The 19,746-nt window shown below is 45.7% G+C and overlaps 1 protein-coding gene across 2 annotated transcripts in view; it reads right to left on the minus strand.

Annotated features, from left to right (window-relative positions):
• Positions 1-19,746, minus strand: part of DOCK1 (dedicator of cytokinesis 1) — a 552,328-nt gene that overhangs the window by 126,080 nt on the left and 406,502 nt on the right. For both annotated transcript variants that reach the window (XM_084632948.1, XM_084632949.1), the window contains exons 31-32: positions 15,181-15,281; positions 1,018-1,076 (exon numbers count right to left, since the gene is read on the minus strand). In XM_084632948.1, the coding sequence (XP_084489074.1) occupies positions 1,018-1,076; positions 15,181-15,281 (160 nt within the window). The remainder of the gene's footprint in view (positions 1-1,017; positions 1,077-15,180; positions 15,282-19,746) is intronic.

Raw genomic sequence — 19,746 nt, forward strand, 5'->3', positions numbered from 1 at the left:
AATCATGTCCATATGAAATTTTAGTTTGTACTGACTTGGCTGGGGCTTTTTATGTAAGGGCTGGAGCACCCACAGAAAAAAAATTGGCAGATGCTTAGCACCCATCAGCAGCCAGTTCCTCTCTCCAAGTGTTTCCTGCCTGCTGGCGACCCCACCAATCAACTCCTCCCCCTCCCTCCCAGCATCTCCCGCCTGCCGCACATCAGCTGGAGAGGCGAGGTGGGAGATTTTGGGGGGAAGGGGTGGAGTGGGGGCGAGGTCTGGGTCTGAGTGGGGATTGAGCACCACCGGGGCAAGAAGGAAGCCGGTGCCTGTGTCTAGAAGACTGCTAAATAACTCTGGTTGAGAACCAGTGCTCTAAGTAACATTAAATATCTAAAATAAATAAATAAATGAAACATATTGAAAAGCTCTATTAATTATGCCAAGCGTACTATAACTATATACAAAAAATCTGAAAGGGAGAACACTTGGAAAGCAAGTCAACACAATACCACTACCGATCATGGGAGGCAAGAAGGAACTGAGGCTGGTCAGGGCAGCTTCACCCTTTATACTATCACACAGCAGCATGAGCCAGTAGAGGACACATGAAACTCAACCTTATTGTTGGTCACAGCCACAGAGAACTGAACCGCCACCATCAACCAGAATTGTTAGTTGTCAACTTTCATTCTGTCCCTTGTGCATATGAATCATGATACAGTCTCCAGTGATAGGATCATGTACACAGATGAGGATAAGAAAATAATCGAACAGTTGCCATTAACTGAGCATCAACTATCTTGTATGAGGTGAGAGTACTGTGGAAAAAATACTGTGTAATCGTGTAATAAAAGACTATCTTAATTAAGCTTGCAAGGGAAACTTCAACTCTGGCATTACCTGAAATCTGAATGCTTGACTTTGCAACTATTCTGTTATTTGAGGACATTTTTTTTTTTAAATGCTATTTAGTTTTAAATGAATATCCACACAAAATGAGTGATCAAAACAAGAAGTGCTCTGGCTACTCACCTAGGTTATACCACATGTCTCTGATCTCAAACCCAATTTGCCTCCTCATGTCACCATACCTAAAAAGGAACACATTTCTTTATAAATGGCAGTAGGCAAAATGAACTGGATATGACAATTTGAGTAGCATTTAAAATTCTACTTGAACTTTTAAGATCCCTAAAATTCCTAAATACCAACTTACACTATTAATACAATTAGCACCATTCATTTAGTACCCTAAAATATACCATGGCTTTAAGCCACCCAGAAGATGGGAGCACAGTCAGGAGCTCTGGCTCGCAGGCCTATGTTCTAATCTCTACACTACTAGCTCCCCTTTAAAGAAATATATTGCAATTTCTACAAAAGAGAGCACAGAAACGGATCACCTGTGGGAATCTCTCTTTGCCATATCTGCGTATTACATAACTGTCCTTTAGGAGCATGGGGGTGGTTGTGTAGATTAACGAGAGTATTTTCCGTTTTTCAGTCTCCAATGACGGGAGAAAGCATACTGCACAGCTTTACAGCCTAAAGGATATTTTATTTTTATACATATTTTTAGCATTTCTAGATTGTCCTAGAAAATGAAATGAGAAACACATCACAACATCTTATACACTAAAGTCAGCAGCACAAAGCCACAATGATTCAGGATTTTTGGATTTGAAGTTTATGCTGGGATGCAGGGATGTCCTGAAATGGGGCTGATGGCACTAATGCTTCATATCCCATGCCAATACTCACTACTTAGCAAACTATCATGGAGCCTCTCCACAGTAATGAAGATTGGGGCCCAACCCAGCTCTCAGAAATCAATGTAAAGCTTCCCATTGATTTTGATCGGGGCTGGATCAGGGTCTTAGTGAGTTCCTAGAATATATTTGCTTGATGGTGCATATATTTTTTAAAAACATTGCTTTTCTCATATTAGCAAAATCACAACATTTAGTAATTGGCAAAGGGTTGACCTGATATTAGTGTGGATTAAAGAGATTCTACTGTATTTTTACAAAGTTTGCTGCTATTTAACACTCACATAAAATCCCAGCTGAGTATGAGTGATATTTGTTACACAAGTAAATAAAATCTTACGTTTCAAGACCCATGACTTTATTGGTTGCTGAGCAATTTCCTTTTTTGTTTTACTGCCTAGACAAATCTAATTCTATTAAAATTATAATTCGTAAAACCATTATCACAGCAAATTTTAATAACTAGTCTTGTCCAAGACCTGGTCTATTTACTTTTATTATCAGACATGAAGAATATGGTGAAAGTCTGTTGATCTCTTACATTTCCTCCATAGTGCAGATCATAGCACAGTTTTATGCACATGTTGGTGGAAAAAGAAACCCTTATAAGGTTCTCACCTTATATGGGTGTGTGAACAATCTCATTCACAATCTCTTGCTCCGAGATTAAAATATAAGGCATTTCCAGTCCGGCCACCTCCCAAATTCTCCCTGATCTTTACTCCTTGAATCTCCTACTGTTTCATGGCTGTATACAGGAGATGTGCATGTCTATATGCACAACACAGAGTTAATTTTGTGTATGTATGAAACATTATATACATACACAATTTATCATGCCAGTATTACCTCTACATACATGATGCATATGTACCTTATATTACACAAATAGACATATATATACACACACACACACACTCATTATATACACACACACATTCACAATTTAAATAAATAAATAAAGACACAGAGGGACAAATATATACTGTGGAGGTGATATCCATACAACAACTTGGAAAGGTCTGTAATTCTCACATACCCATGCAATTTCAAACATAATTTACTAGATGTCTATGACCACATTATCTACCTGCTAATCTAGCTGCCTGGGATTTATTCTAACATTCAATCCCTACTCTCCCAAACAGCTTCAGACACATATATTAAAAGTAAAAAACAAAAATAAAAATACAAAATCCTCAGCCTGCCAGAGAAGCATTTCCTCCTCTTAAAGTTACCCTTGCCTGAGGCTTGGGATGTGTAATATTCAGTCCTACGCAAGTAATTACCTTTCTATATAAAAAAATGTCATGATTTGAAGTCTCTTATCTTACAACCCTGTGGGGCAAGACACAGGAAGGTACCCAGCCTCCTCAGTGGGGTCCAACACTCCCATCTAGCTCTGGAAGGGTATGGGATTATGGATTTTAAGGCTGTATACAAGTTTTTAAATAAACCTCTGGAGGTTTTTATAGCCCTGTACAGTTGGACTCCAGGTTAATAACCTTGCTTTTCTAACACAGAGATATGACAAACAGTCCCAATAAAAACAAATGAAAACTCTCTGAGTTTACTACAGTAAAATAGCTGTAATTTATGTGGCACATAGAGAATACACAATAGTGCGGTATGAAGGTTTTATTAAAATGAGTTTGTGGGTCATCTACATAACTCAACTGTGACTCCACCTCTCATAAGTAATATCAGCATCCCAAACTCGTGTCTATAAAATACCATCCCATCATATATTCTCTCTCTGTAGTGTATGTGTGTATACATAATTATACACACACAATGGCTCAGATTTCAAAGCTATCACATGGGGATCGATTTCCATTGATTTTACTGCAAATCGGGTATCCAAATCCCTTAGGAACCTTTGAAAACCTCAACCTATATAAAAAATGCAAACTACCCAGATTTTTTCAGACTGCAGTAAGGCAAGTCTTGAGGCATGGTTATCTAAGCATAATTATCAGACTTGGAATAAATAATGCTGAAATGGTGCTGGTGGTATGAGACACCACACTCCAGGAAGTTACAGCATCTCTCTGTTGTGATATGCTTGCCTATGCAGCTAAAGCTGATCTCATTGTGTTCTTTGAGTGGTTTGTGAACTCTTTGGGTTTTGAGAGATTTTGGGTGGAGAGAGGGATTGGCGGGGATTTTATGTGCCTCTGACTGGTAGGTGGTTGGACATAATTATTTAGATACCTAATTGCTACAGCTACATTCTTGCAGTGGCCACACAGTTTTCATGCCCCAGTCCAAGGCTGTATAATATGACAGATTAAGAAAACAAACCTCATTTAGGAGGGCTTTACTGTATTATGACCCAAAGGATTTGCCTTCTGAAAATGGCCTCAAACATCTACCACATATGCAGCTTTCAGTCTTTAGGCAATGTGCTCAACTAATCCTAACTTGTGGTCTTGGCAGAGATCCTATAGAGAGGAAATGATTTTACAACATTCAGGAGATGGCTGTCACTATAAGGCCAGGTTTACGCGACAAGGCTTCTTCCTGCACAGCTATCGCAGGGACAAAGGAAAGACAACAGGGAACATAGAGGGGAAATCAAATCAGTATCTTAGATGTCTGTATACACACAGTGATTACAAATAATGTTTTAATGGTCAAATAAAGCAAAGGTTCCAAAGCAAATGTCTCAAACATCATGGTGGGGTGAATTACAGCTTGAACAGCAATATCAAGGGTAAGGGCCCAGGCGGAGAGAGATGCGTCCTGGAAGTGAATGGATGGCTGCGCAAATTTTGTTGTGAGGAGGATTTTGCCTTCCTTGACCACAGGATCTTGTTCAGGAAAAAAGGACTGCTGAGTGTAGATAGGGTACACCTATTGAGGAAGGGGGAAACTATCTTTGGATACAGATTGGCTAACCTGCTGAGCCAAACTTTAAACTAGGTTCTATGAGGGCAGGAAACAAAAGCCCATAGGTAAATCAAAAACACTGAGACCTGGGTGATGGGTCGGAAATCAGGGAGATCACGGGCAATTATAGCAGGGAGAAAGGAGAGACAACAGGGAACACAGAGGGGAAATCAAATTGGTATCTTAGATGTCTGTATACAAATGGAAGAAGTATGGGGAATAAACAGAAAGAACTAGAAATACAAGTGAATAATCACAAAAAACAGTTACTTCTCATAACTGTTCTTCAAGATGTGTTGTTCATGTCCATTCCACATTAGGTGTGCGTGCATCGTGTGCACAAGCTTCGGAAACTTTTTCCCTTAGTGGCTCCTGTCGGGCTGGCAGGGCCCCCCAAGTGGCGCCACTGCGCCGTGCATATATACCCCTGCCACCTGACTCCCTCCGGTTCCTTCTTGCCGGCGACTCTGACAGAGGGGTAGGAGGGTGGGTGGTGGAATGGACGTGAACAACACATCTAGAAGAACAACAGTTACAAGAAGGTAAGGAACCATTTTTTCTTCTTCGAGTGCTTGTTCACGTCCATTCCACATCAGGTGAATCATAAGCTTACCTCTGGAGGAGGGTAGGAGTCACGGAACAACTGACTGGAGGACCGCTCTGCCAACCGCCGCATCCTCTCTGGCCTGCTGGTTGACTGCGCAGTGGGTCGTGAAAGTGTGCACCGAGGACCAGGTGGCTGCTCTGTGCCAGGAAAGCTGTGGAAGTCGCTTGTGCCCTGGTCAAGTGGGCCGTGACCGCCGGGCCGGAACACCTGCGAGCTCATAGCACACCCGGATGCAGCTTGTTATCCAAGACGAGATCTCCTGAGCCGACATGGGGAGGCCTTTCATCCTCTCGGCTACGGCCACGAACAGCTGCACAGATTTACGAAAGGGTTTGGTGCGCTCCAAATAGAACGCCAGCGCTCGACAGACATCCAGGGTGTGTAGGCTGCGGTGACTCGGGTCCGTATGGAGTTTTGGAAAAAACACGGGCAGACAAATGTCCTGGCTCAAATGGAATTGCGAGATCACCTTAGGGAGGAACTTGGGGTGCTGTCGGAGCTGCACCTTATCCTTGTGAAACACTGTATACGGTGGCTCAGAGGTGAGAGCCCTCAGCTCAGACACCCTTCTGTCCAAGGTAATGGGCACCAGAAATGCCACCTTCCAGGAAAGGTGGAGGAGGGAGCAGGTAGCAAGGGGCTCAAACAGGGGTCCCATGAGTTTAGAGAGGACCAAGTTAAGGTTCCAAGGAGGGACTGGGGGGCGTGAGTACGGAAACATCCTCTCCACTTCCTTTAAGGAACCGTCGTGGGAAAACACCGAACCCGCCGAAAACCCCAGATGGAAGGCGGAAATGGCTGCCAGGTGCACTCTAAGTGAGGACGGGGACAAGCCCCTGCTGCTTGAGGTGCAGGAGGTACTCAAGAATGGCTTGCACCGGGGCTTGGCACAGCTGCACCTGTTGGGGCTCACACCAACAGGAGAACCTTTGCCACTTGGCCATATAGGTAGCCCTGGTAAAGGGTTTCCTACTGCCAAGCAGAATCTGCTGCACAGGAAGGAAGCACTGGCTCTCCAAGGCGTTTAGCCACAGAGCTTCCATGCCATCAGGTGTAGTGACTGCAGGTCAGGGTGGAGAAGCTGCCCACCGTCCTGCGTGATGAGGGCCCGGTATAGGGGCAAGACTACTGGGGACTCCACTGACAGCTCTAGGAGCATTGTGTACCAGTACTGGTGGGGCCAACGCCGGGGCGTTGAGGACCACTGCCGCCCTGTTCCTGTGTACCTTGAGCAGAACCTTGTGTACCAAGGGGAGCGGGGGGAACGCATACATCAAGCCATCTCCCCACGGGATCGCAAACGCAACTGCGACTGAGCCTGGGCTGTGGCCCTGGATTGAGCAGAACCGCGGACACTGGGCGTTGTCCCTGGTGGCAAACAGGTCTACCTGGGGAAACCCCACCTGTGGAAGAGCGAAAGCACAACATCCGCTCTGAGCGTCCACTTGTGCATGTGATACAACCTGCTGAGGTAGTCCGCCCGCTCGTTTTGCACCCCTGGGAGATAGAACGCCTCGAGGAGAATGGCATGGGCTATACAAAAGTCCCAGAGGAAGAGAGCCCTGTGACACAGCGGTGAGGAACGAGCCCCGCCCTGCTTGTTTATATAAAACATGGCAGTAGTGCTGTTTGTCAGAACTGTCACGCTGTGACCACTCAGAGTGGCGTGAAAGGTCTGGCAGGCTAGATGAACAGCCCAGAGCTCCTTCACATTGATATGGAGTGACTGCTCTGCTCCAGACCACAAGCCTTGAGTCCTAAGGTCCCCCAGGTGAGCCCCCCTCCGTGGTCTGACGTGTCCGTCACCAGCATCAGGTCCGGCTATAGGGCGACAAAGGGGATGCCTTCGCAAACCAGAGGCTGGGACTGCCACCACCACAGGAAATCCAGCACATCCCTTGGGGCTGTCACTACCAAGTCCAGGGGGTCCCTGCCTGGGCAGTACACCTGAGCAAGCCACGCCTGCAGAGTCCTGAGTCTCAGTCTGGCATGACTGACCACGTGCATGCATACTGCCATGTGGCCCAGCAGCCGCAGGCAGCACCTGGCCGTTGTCGTTGAAAACTGGTGCAGTAAGGCCACCGCTTGCTGGATAGCTCGGAAGTGGGATACTAGAAGGCTTGCCCCGGCCTGCGCCGAGACCAGGACCGCCCCTATGATTTCCACTCTCTGCGTGGGCACGAGAGTGGAGTTGGAGACATTGACAAGGAGCCCCAGCTCGCGGAACAATCTCAGGGCCACCTCCACGTGGCCCCGCACTTCCGCTTCGGATCGACTCGTCAGGAGCCAAACGTCAAGGTACGGGTAAACCCAAAACTTCTGCCTCCGTGAGAAGGCCGCCACCACCACCAGCAATTTCGTGAACACCCGCGGGGCCACAGCTAGACCGAACGGGAGAACTGCAAATTGGTAATGCTCTTGGTCCACGGTGAAGCTCAGGAACTGCCGATGAGATGGCTGGATGGCGATATGAAAGTACATGTCCTTCATGTCAAGGGCAGCGTACCAGCCTCCCGGATCCAGGGAAGGGATGACGGTGCCCAGAGAGAACCATGTGGAACCCGGCCTTGACTAGAAACTTGTTGAGCTTTTGCAGGTCTAAAATGCGACGAAGGCCCCCTTTGCCTTGGGGATGAGGAAGTACCGGGAGTAGAAACCTATCCCCCTTAGGCCGCGTGGCACCACCTCTACCGCCCCCCCCGTAGCAGCGAGCGAACCTCCTTCTCTAGGAGATGCTCATGAGAGGGGTCCCTGAAGAGGGACAGGGAAGGGGGGTGGGAGGGAGGGAGGGAAGAGAATTGCAGCGAGTACCTGTTCCGTACCGTGCATAAGACCCAACGGTCCGATGTAATGCTGGACCATGCACGGGAGAAACGGGTCAGGCGGTTTAGGGAACAAGGGGATGGATCCAGTGACTGGTCTGGTACACTGTTCTCGAGCGCACCTTCAAAAGCCTGGCTTAGAGCCTGGCTGGGATTTGTGCTGACCCTGGTTCTGGCCCGGCACATTATTGTTATTATTGTTGTTGCCTGTTATCCCTGCCTCGCCTATGGTAAGGCTCATGCCTATGACGAGGCTGGTACTGATGCTGAGGGAGAGACTGTGGCTTAAAGGGCTTCCTCTGCATCACCGGGGTGTGCATACCTAGTGACTTAAGTGTAGCCCTCGAGTCCTTGAGGTTACGCAGCCTTGCGTCTGTCTGTTCCGAAAAGAGCCCGGGCCTTTCAAAGGGGAGGTCCAGAAGTGTACTCTGGACCTCAGGCGGCAGACCTGACTCCTGCAGCCATGCTGAGCGCCTCATGACCACCTCCGACACGATTGTTCTGGCAGCCATGTCTGCTGAATCTAGGAAGGCCTGGAGAGAGGTCTTAGCCACTGCCTTGCCCTCGTCCACCAGGGCCGTAAACTCCTTGGGAACTTTGTGGGAGGCTGTCCTTAAACTTCGCCACCGCTGCCCAGGAGTTAAAATTATGCCTGTTGAGAATGGCCTGCTGGTTAGCAATCCTCAACTGAAGGCCCCCTGACAAGTACACCTTTCTGCCAAAAAGGTCCAGGCGTTTTGCCTCCTTGGCCATAGGTGCCGGGGTCTGTTGACCATGGAGTTCCCTTTAGTTCACCGCCGAGACCACCAGGGAGCCTGGACTTGGGTGGCAAAATAAGAATTCGTAGCCCTTTGATGGGGCAAAGTATTTGCGCTCCACATCCTTGGCCGTTGGAGCGCTGGAGGCCGGGGTCTGCCATATAGTCTTATAATTCGATTGGATGGTCTTAATGAGCGGGAGTGCTATTCTAGATGGACCTTCAGGGCTCAAAATGTCCATGATGAGGTCCTCCTGCTCAACTGTCTCCTTGGCCTGCAGCCCCAAGTTCTGGGCGACCCTACGCAGTAGCTCCTGGTGGGCTCTGTAGTCTATGGGTGGAGGGCCGGACACTGCTGTTCCCGACACTGCCTCATCCGGGGATGATGAAGAGGTTAGCAGCTGCTCAACCCCCTCTGGCTGGTCCTCCTGCTCCCCTTCTCCCGCGGGAGGGGCCTCCGGCTCGGGCCAGGGCGGGAGACATTGGGGTGGCACCAGACTCGGTGCTGGTCTCTCCAGTTTACCCAGGGAGGATGCTGGAGGCCTGGATACTGTAGCTTCCGGCGGCGTCGGTGTGGGGACCGGGAACGTGGCACCGAGTAGCTCACCCTGGACGGGGCCCCTTGGCGCTGTTGATAGACCCAAGGAGTCCAAAAGGGCCAAAGACTTGCTGGAGCTCGACTGGGACCAACTCCGGGAGCAGTGCCGGGACGGTGTCCTCGAACGGCACACCATTGCCAGCTTACCCCTCGACAACACCCGTGGCATGGGTGCCGGAGGATTCTCCCTGTATGGGAGGGGGCTCGTCACCGACAGCTCAATGAGGTCCTTTGCCGCCTCAAAGGTGCCAGGCGTGGAGGGCTGATCCATTAAGTTCTCGAGCCCATCGTCTGCACTGAGCTCACTTAAGCCTGGGCTCAGCGGGACTTGTGGTGCCGAAGCCACCATTGCCAGCGCCGGTACAGAGGCCTTCCCACTCTTATCGGTGCTCGGGGCTTTGGAAGGCACTGGCCTCCTATGCGGGGAATGTCTGCACCTTCCTTTTGGCTGTGCCGTGGGCCGCACCGGGGAGGACGAGCGGTGCCGGGGCCTAGTCTGGCACTGTGGGGTGAACAGCTTTCGGTATTTAGCCGGTGCCGGGTCTCCCGACGGCTCTGGGGCACTACACACCGAGGATGCCGGAGCAGGCATCGGGCGCTCCGGGCTTGGTGGCTGCAATGTGGCTTCCATCAACAACTGCTTTAAACGAAAGTCTCTTTCTTTCTTTGTTCTTGGCTTGAACGCCTTGCAAATCTTACATCGCTCAGTTTGATGTTCTTCCCCCAGGCAACGTAGACACGAGCCCTGGGGGTCACTAACTGGCATATGCTTGCGGCACGTGGCACAAGCCTTAAACCCGTGGGCCTGCGGCATGCCCCAGAGCCCGGGGTGGGTGCTGGAAGCCTCCAAGCACCTAATCACTTAAGTGTCCACAACAAAGGTATGCTAACTAACTGATAACAGCTATCTATAAGAGAAAGGCTAAGGGACTGCTCTCATACAAGAGAGAGAGGTTGTTCCAACCCCGTCACGGAGGGTAAGAAGGAACTGGAGGGGGTCGGGCGGCAGGGGTATATATGCACGGCGCAGTGGCGCCACTCGGGGGGCTCCCCCGGCCCGATGACAGCCACTAAGGGAAAAAGTTTTCGACGCTCGTGCACGCAATGCATGCACACCTAATGTGGAATGGACGTGAACAAGCATGCGAAGAAAAACTATGACATAGTTGGTATCACAGAGACTTGGTGGGATAATGCATATGGATGGAATACTGGTGTAGAAGGGTACATCTTGCTCAGGAAGAACAGTCTGAGGGGAAAAAAGGGAGTAGGTGTTGCCTTGTGTATTAAAGATGTATACACTTGTATTGAAGTTGAGATGGAAACAGGAAGAGACTTGTTGAAAGTCTCTCGGTAAATATAAAAAAACCAAGGGTGATGTCATGGCAGGGATCACCTAACCAGGAAGAAGAGGTTGATGAGGCTCTTTTTTAAACAATTAACAAAATTATCCAAAGCATAGGTCTTGGTGGTGATGGGGGACTTCAACTACCCAGTCATTTGTTGGGAAAATAATACAACAGGGCACAGATTATCCAACAAGTTCTTGGAATGCATTGAGACAACTTTTTATTTCAGAAGATGGAGAAACTAACTAGGGGAGAGGTTGTTCTAGATTTTATTTTGACAAATAGGGAGGAACTGGTTGAGAATTTCAAGGTGGCAGGCAGCTTGGGTGAAAGTGATCATGAAATGATAGTGTTCATGTCACGGTTCCTTCCCCACTCTGAACTCTAGGGTACAGATGTGGAGACCTGCATGAAAACCTCCTAAGCTTACTTTTACCAACTTAGGTTAAAACTTCCCCAAGGTACAAACTATTTTACCCTTTGCCCTTGGGCTTTCACTGCCACTGCCACTCACTTTGTCCGAAAGCTCATGCTCAAATAAATTGGTTAGTCTCTAAGGTGCCACAAGTACTCCTTTTCTTTTTGCGGATATCTAGCTAGATTACTTACTGAGTTCTAAGACTCCATTCCTGTTCTGTCCCCGGCAAAAGCATCACACAGACAGACACAGACCCTTTGTTTTTCTTCCTCCTCCCAGCTTTTGAAAGTATCTTGTTTCCTCATTGGTCATTTTGGTCAGGTGCCAGCAAGGTTATCCTAGCTTCTTAACCCTTTACAGGTGAAAGGATTTTTCCTCTGGCCAGGAGGGATTTTAAAGGCGTTTACCCTTCCCTTTATATTTATGACAGTTCATGATTCTAAGGAATGGTAGGAGGAAAAAGAGCAGTATAAAGACAATGGATTTCAAGAGGGCAGACTTTAGTAGCGAGCTGGTAGATAAGATCCCATGGGAAGCAAGTCTAAGGGGAAAAACAGTTTGAGAGAGTTGGCAGTTTTTCAAAGAGACATAATTAAGGGTATAAGAGCAAACTGTTCCACTGCGTAGGAAAGATAAGAAGTATGACGAGACCACCCTGGCTTAATCAGGAGATCTTCAATGATCTGAAACTCAAATAAGTGTCCTATAAAAAGTAGAAACTAGGTCAAATTACAAAGGATGAATATAAAAAGCAAGACAAGCATGTAGGGACAAAATTAGACTGGCCAAGGCACAAAATGAGATTAAACTAGCTAGAGACATAAGGGTAACAAGACAAGAACAGAAAATGTGGAAATGGCAGAAGTGCTAAATGCCTTTTTCGCTTCAGTTTTCACCAAAAAGGTTATTAGCAATCAGACAGCTAATATAGTGAATGTCAGTGTAAATGGGGCAGGATCTGAGGCTAAAATAGGGAAAGAACAAGTAAAAAATTACTTAGACAAGTTAGATGTCTTCAAGTTGGCAGGACCTGATGAAATACATCCTAAAATACTCAAGGAGCTGACTGAGGAGATATCTGAGCCATTGGTGATTATCTTAGAAAGTTCATGGAAGATGGGAGAGATTTCAGAGGACTGGAAGAGGGCAAATAAGAGTGCCAGTCCATAAAAAGGGGAATAAAGACAACCCAGGGAATTACAGACAAGTCATCTTAACTTCAGTACACAGAAAGAAAATGGAGCAAATAATCAAACAATCAATTTGCAACCCCCTAGAAGATAATACGGTGATAAGTAACAGTCACATGGATTTGTCAACAACAAATTATGTCAAATCAACCTAACAGCTTTCTTTGACAGGGCAACAAGCCTTCTGGATGGGAGGGAAGTGGTAGATGTGGTATATCTTGACTTCAGTAAGACTTTTGATACTGTTTTTGATGATCTTCTCATAAATAAACTAGGGAAATATAGCCTAGATGAAGCTACTATAACGTGAGTTCATAACTGGTTGAGCTGGTAAGGCATATTGAGTGGGGTCCCACATGGATAGGTCCTGCATCTAGTTCTGATCAATATCTTCATCAATGGTTTGGATAATGGCATAGAGAGTACACTTATAAAGTTTGCAGACAATACCAAGCTGGGAGGGGTTGCAAGTGCTTTGGTGGATAGGATTGAAATTCAAGATGATAAATTGGAGAAATGGTCTGAGGTAAACAGAATGAAATTCTATAAGGACATATAAAGTACTCCACTTAGGAAGGAACAATCAGTTGCACACATACAAAATGGGAAAGGACTGCCTCAGATGGAGTACTGTGGGATCTGGGGGGCATAGTAGATCACAAGCTAAATATGAGTCAACACTGTTGAAAAAAAAGCAAACATCATTCTGGGATATATCAGCAGTAGCGTTGTAAGCAAGACACAAGAAGTAATTCTTCTGCTCTGCTCCTTGCTGATATGGTCTCATTTGGAATAGTGTATCCAGCTCATTTCACTGTATCCAGTTCTGGGCATCACATTTCAGGAAAGATGTGGACAAATTGGGGAGCAACAAAAATGACTAAAGGTCAAGAAAACATGACCTATGAAGACAGATTGAAAAAACTGGGTCTGTTTCATCTGGAGAGGAGAAGACTGAGGGGGGACATTATAACAGTTTTTAAGGACATCAAACATTGGTACAAGGAGGAGGATGAAAAATTGTTCTCCTTAAACTCTGAGGATAGGACAAGAAGCAATGGGCTTAAATTGCGGCAAGGAAGGTTTAGGTTGGACATTAGGAAAAACTTCCTGTCAGAGTCGTTAAGTTCTGGAACAAATTGCCTAGGGAGGTTGTAGAATCTCCGTCATTGGTGGCTTGTAAGAACAGGTTAGACAAATACCTGTCTGGAATGGTCTAGTTACAATGTAGTCCTACCTTGAGTACAAGGGACTGGATTAGATGACCTACTGAGGACCCTTCCAGTCCTACACTTTTATGATTCTATGATTTAGATTCCAATGAGGAGTAATTGATCTTTCCTTTGGTTAAAATAAAGATTCAGCGTTAAAAATGTGATCACATTTAATCCTAATGATGAATCTTACCTGTTGCCTCCCATACCACTTATGGTTGCCATCTGGTTGTAGCCTAAAAGGGCTCTGAGATTTGGGTCATGACATGATTTCTTGGACATTTTGTGGGGTGAGAGCTGGTGCCGAGAGGGGGACTGTAGGGTAGGAGGGTCTCTCAACAGCAAAGCATTCAACTCTGGGCAGAGTTGGTTTCAAAGGCTGTGAAGATGGCTCTACAGGTCCTAGCAACAAAGGTTTCCTTGCTTCAGCTGAGTGCTGTGTGGGCAGGAGGACAGAGAATTAAGAAAGGGAGGACCTCTAGTTTGGCTGGGTTGGGGTAGAACAGGAGGAAAGGTAGCAGAAAGTATAGGGGATCTGGTGTAAATTGCTCCTTCCTTCCCCCTCCCAGGTCTCTCACTGAATACTCTCACTGGAGTTTTGCTGGGACTTTACCTCCCCTCACCTAGACGGCCCAACCCACAAGGGGGTTCTTCATGAACCAGTTAAAGAAATGCCCCATAGGTTGAGCAGCACTACACTGAGCTATGCTGCCTCTTACCATAACCCAGACATACTGCACTTTTGTACTGTCAGGCAAAACTAACAGTGATACAAAAGACTACATAAACACAGGGGTGCTGATACACACGTGGTGAGGGAACCATAATATTGAACTTCCTAGCACATGTGCCATTAATGCAGTGTTTTGGTTGGAAATGTAAATACAGATTTTTTGCACTAATTTATTAAAAATATTTCGATTTTGAAAGAGCCCACACACATTGTTTAAAACCACTACATTGATTTTTATTGTCTCTAGCTTATTTGCTCAGTGAAGAAAGGGCACACTATGCCTGAATTTAAAGAAATGAAGGCAGTAATACAGTGGGCAAATCCTCTGTGTTCCCAAATCTTTGTGTCTTCTCCTTTTGACAGGTTTTATTTGCTGTGAAATTTAGAACTTAATCCAGACAGTTCAAATTCCCTGTCCAGAGGTAGGCAATGTAATCCCTTTTGACCAGGAAACCATACAAGTCTGCAGCTATGCAACAAAACATTCTTCAGGGATATCACAGTGACACTGACTGTAGTTATGAAATTTCACTGTAAAAGGCATTTAGGAATTAGGCAATAAAGAATACAAGTGAAATAAGACTAGAATAAGCACAAACCTACAGCGGCTTTAAAAAAAACCCTTACTTTTAGAATTTGTTCATACTTCTGAAAGTCTTGACTATGAACAGACTGCAGCATAGTAGGAATATATGCTATATTTGATTCATAGTTTTAAAACCAACATTTTCATTACATCATGATTACATATAAATTTGTATGAATTTATCTAAGGAACCAAAGTAAAATTATGTTAACAGTCCCTTAAATTCTTACCCATGATTTTATATTGGGAATAGGACTTACTTGTTAAGTATTTTGGCTCTTTTGGCACTTGAAAAATTCTCCAGTTGTAAAGATTCTTGTGTAAGAAAAGCAACAGCCAGGTGGAAGTAGTTGTTCCAAAGCTGAAAATCAGAGAGAGGACAAGAATAAATACTATTAAATCGCTGAAGTGTTCTTCTGCACACCTACAAAACATCTTAAAATACATAATTTATGCATATAAATATTAATAGAAAAAATAGACATTGTCTTCTTGAAGAGATCTTAGTCCATCTCCATGCTGTTCGTATGTTTAATGAAACACAATGGTCCATTTACACAAAATCAAAGGCACTTTGATTATTCAAACACATGAGATATGAATACGAGTGTGTATGTTTTATATATATTTTACACACCCATAATATCATGCATATATGAGACTGTGTGTGTGTGTGTGTGTGTGTGTGTGTGTGTGTGTGTGTGTGTGTGTGAGAGAGAGAGATTTAAGTTTACTGAATGTCTATTAAAGCCTGCTGAAGGACAGATAGGGCTGGCTACTCCTTGTGCAATTATCTTTAGAAATGCTTACAGGAACATAAGTCTGGAAGGGACCTCCTAGGTCATCAAGTCTGGTCCCCTGCCATCACAGGCAATCCCATCCTATCATCCCATTCATAAATGTATCAAACTCCATCTCAAAATTAATTAGGTTGTTTGCTCCGATCACTCCCATGGAAAGCTGTTCCAGAACCTCACTCCTCTAATGGTTAGAAAGCTTCTTCTAATTTACAGCTTAAACTTATTCATGATCAGTTTATACCCATTTGTTCTTGTGCTAAGATTTTCCTTAATTTTAAATAATTCTTTTCTCTCTCTGGGGTGCCCCCCCGCTGCCCTGACGAACTTATAAAGAGCAATCATATCCCCTCTCAACCTTAATTTTGCTAGTCTAAACAAGCCAAGCTCTTTTAGCTCCTTTTAGTGATCAATGGCTCCATGTCTAGTTGGCAGCCGGTATCAAGTGGAGTGCCCCAAGGGTCGGTCCTGGGGCCGGTTTTGTTCAATATCTTCATAAATGATCTGGAGGATGGTGTGGATTGCACTCTCAGCAAATTTGCGGATGATACTAAACTGGGAGGAGTGGTAGATACGCTGGAGGGGAGGGATAGGATACAGAAGGACCGAGACAAATTGGAGGATTGGGCCAAAAGAAATCTGATGAGGTTCAATAAGGATAAGTGCAGAGTCCTGCACTTAGGACGGAAGAACCCAATGCACAGCTACAGACTAGGGGACCGAATGGCTAGGCAGCAGTTCTGCGGAAAAGGACCTAGGGGTGACAGTGGACGAGAAGCTGGATATGAGTCAGCAGTGTGCCCTTGTTGCCAAGAAGGCCAATGGCATTTTGGGATGTATAAGTAGGGGCATAGCGAGCAGATCGAGGGACGTGATCGTTCCCCTCTATTCGACATTGGTGAGGCCTCATCTGGAGTACTGTGTCCGGTTTTGGGCCCCACACTACAAGAAGGATGTGGATAAACTGGAGAGAGTCCAGCGAAGGGCAACAAAAATGATTAGGGGTCTGGAACACATGACTTATGAGGAGAGGCTGAGGGAGCTGGGATTGTTTAGCCTGCAGAAGAGAAGAATGAGGGGGGATTTGATAGCTGCTTTCAACTACCTGAAAGGGGGTTCCAAAGAGGATGGCTCTAGACTGTTCTCAATGGTAGCAGATGACAGAACGAGGAGTAATGGTCTCAAGTTGCAGTGGGGGAGGTTTAGATTGGATATTAGGAAAAACTTTTTCACTAAGAGGGTGGTGAAACACTGGAATGCGTTACCTAGGGAGGTGGTAGAATCTCCTTCCTTAGAGGTTTTTAAGGTCAGGCTTGACAAAGCCCTGGCTGGGATGATTTAACTGGGAATTGGTCCTGCTTCGAGCAGGGGGTTGGACTAGATGACCTTCTGGGGTCCCTTCCAACCCTGATATTCTATGATTCTATGATCTATGCCTATCCTCCACTAGCACAGGACCCATTAAAAACCCTATGCCAGTGGCATTAGAGCACCTTGGGAGCTGCTGAATGTCGTGTTGAATCTGGGGCTAGCCCAGAGAACTGGTGAGCCATAACCAGACTCCTTCCCTCCTCTCCCTTGCTCTGAATGTTGCTCTGGTTTAGGAGATAGTATAAGAGATACCAGACTAAACTAATTCATTTTGTTTGTGTCACCCAGAGATTTCTTTATCGTAGTAGACTTTTAAAAATCGATTAAATATTTTAATAGAGTATTGAAAAAATTATATTTCCAATAAGTAAACTGTACATTATGTCTGCCACTGCAAAAATAAATACATTGATCTTGCACAACCTTTACAGCACTGGGAGACCTGTTGGCAACTTCTCGAGAGCTTGAGGGCCGTACCTAATTTGCATATAAATGTAGTTTTTAATCAGATAAATGGACACACTTTTTTTCTTTATTTATAGAGCCCTGTAAGTATGCAGAGTGCTTCAGAAAATACATAGGAAAATGCTTTGAGGTCTGAGTGGATAGTGTGTCAATAGGAGCGAACACTGGCAATGGTTCTCTGAAACCAAATTCTGAGGTAGCCGCGCACAGTGGAATGCGGGCTGGAGACTGTTAACAAATCACAGTACTGTAATAATGTTGAGATTTATTATAGGAAACTTCCTTTGATAGTTACTAGTGGAGTTCCTCAAGGATCGGTCTTGGGACTGATTTTATTTCATACTTTCATTAATGACCTTGGCACAAAAAGGAGGAGTGTACTAATGAAACTTACTGATGACATGAAGTGGGGAGGCATAATCAATACAGGGAAGGATTGGAATATTACACAGGAAGAACTGCCTGACTTAGAGGATTGGAGTAATAGAAATGGGATGAAATTTAATAGTACAAAATGCAAGTTTGTGCATTTAGGGACTGATAACAAGAAATTCTACTATAAGCTGGAGGCTCATCAGTTAGAAACAACAGAGGAGGAGAAGAACCTGGGTGTATTAGTCGATCATCAGATAACTATGAGCCACCAATGTGATGTAGCCATGGAAAAGGCAAATGTGATCATAGGATGTATGAGGTAGGGTTTTTCCAGTAGAGATAGGGGAGTGTTAATGCCATTATACAAGGTATTGATAAGATCTCATTTGGAATACTGTGTACTGTTCTGGTCACCCAAGTTCAAGAAAGGTGACTTCAAAGTGGAACAGTGGCATAGAAGGATGAACTATAAAGGCTATTAGGTTCTCCATTCATCTGTTCATCCTATCTTAGGACAGGAATCATAGAATATCAGGGTTGGAAGGGACCCCAGAAGGTCATCTAGTCCAACCCCCTGCTCGAAGCAGGACCAATTCCCAGTTAAATCATCCCAGCCAGGGCTTTGTCAAGCCTGACCTTAAAAACCTCTAAGGAAGGAGATTCTACCACCTCCCTAGGTAACGCATTCCAGTGTTTCACCACCCTCTTAGTGAAAAAGTTTTTCCTAATATCCAATCTAAACCTCCCCCACTGCAACTTGAGACCATTACTCCTCGTTCTGTCATCTGCTACCATTGAGAACAGTCTAGAGCCATCCTCTTTGGAACCCCCTTTCAGGTAGTTGAAAGCAGCTATCAAATCCCCCCTCATTCTTCTCTTCTGCAGGCTAAACAATCCCAGCTCCCTCAGCCTCTCCTCATAAGTCATGTGTTCCAGACCCCTAATCATTTTTGTTGCCCTTCGCTGGACTCTCTCCAGTTTATCCACATCCTTCTTGTAGTGTGGGGCCCAAAACCGGACACAGTACTCCAGATGAGGCCTCACCAATGTCGAATAGAGGGGAACGATCACGTCCCTCGATCTGCTCGCTATGCCCCTACTTATACATCCCAAAATGCCATTGGCCTTCTTGGCAACAAGGGCACACTGCTGACTCATATCCAGCTTCTCGTCCACTGTCACCCCTAGGTCCTTTTCCGCAGAACTGCTGCCTAGCCATTCGGTCCCCTAGTCTGTAGCTGTGCATTGGGTTCTTCCGTCCTAAGTGCAGGACCCTGCACTTATCCTTATTGAACCTCATCAGATTTCTTTTGGCCCAATCCTCCAATTTGTCTCGGTCCTTCTGTATCCTATCCCTCCCCTCCAGCGTATCTACCACTCCTCCCAGTTTAGTATCATCCGCAAATTTGCTGAGAGTGCAATCCACACCATCCTCCAGATCATTTATGAAGATATTGAACAAAACCGGCCCCAGGACCGACCCTTGGGGCACTCCACTTGATACCGGCTGCCAACTAGACATGATCACTACCCGTTGAGCCCGACAATCTAGCCAGCTTTCTACCCACCTTATAGTGCATTCATCCAGCCCATACTTCCTTAACTTGCTGACAAGAATACTGTGGGAGACCGTGTCAAAAGCTTTGCTAAAGTCAAGAAACAATACATCCACTGCTTTCCCTTCATCCACAGAACCAGTAATCTCATCATAAAAGGCGATCAGATTAGTCAGGCATGACCTTCCCTTGGTGAATCCATGCTGGCTGTTCCTGATTACTTTCCTCTCATGCAAGTGCTTCAGGATTGATTCTTTGAGGA

The sequence above is a fragment of the Lepidochelys olivacea genome (assembly GCF_965140295.1).
Source record: "Lepidochelys olivacea isolate rLepOli2 genome assembly, chromosome: 7".
NCBI lineage: Eukaryota > Metazoa > Chordata > Testudines > Cheloniidae > Lepidochelys > Lepidochelys olivacea.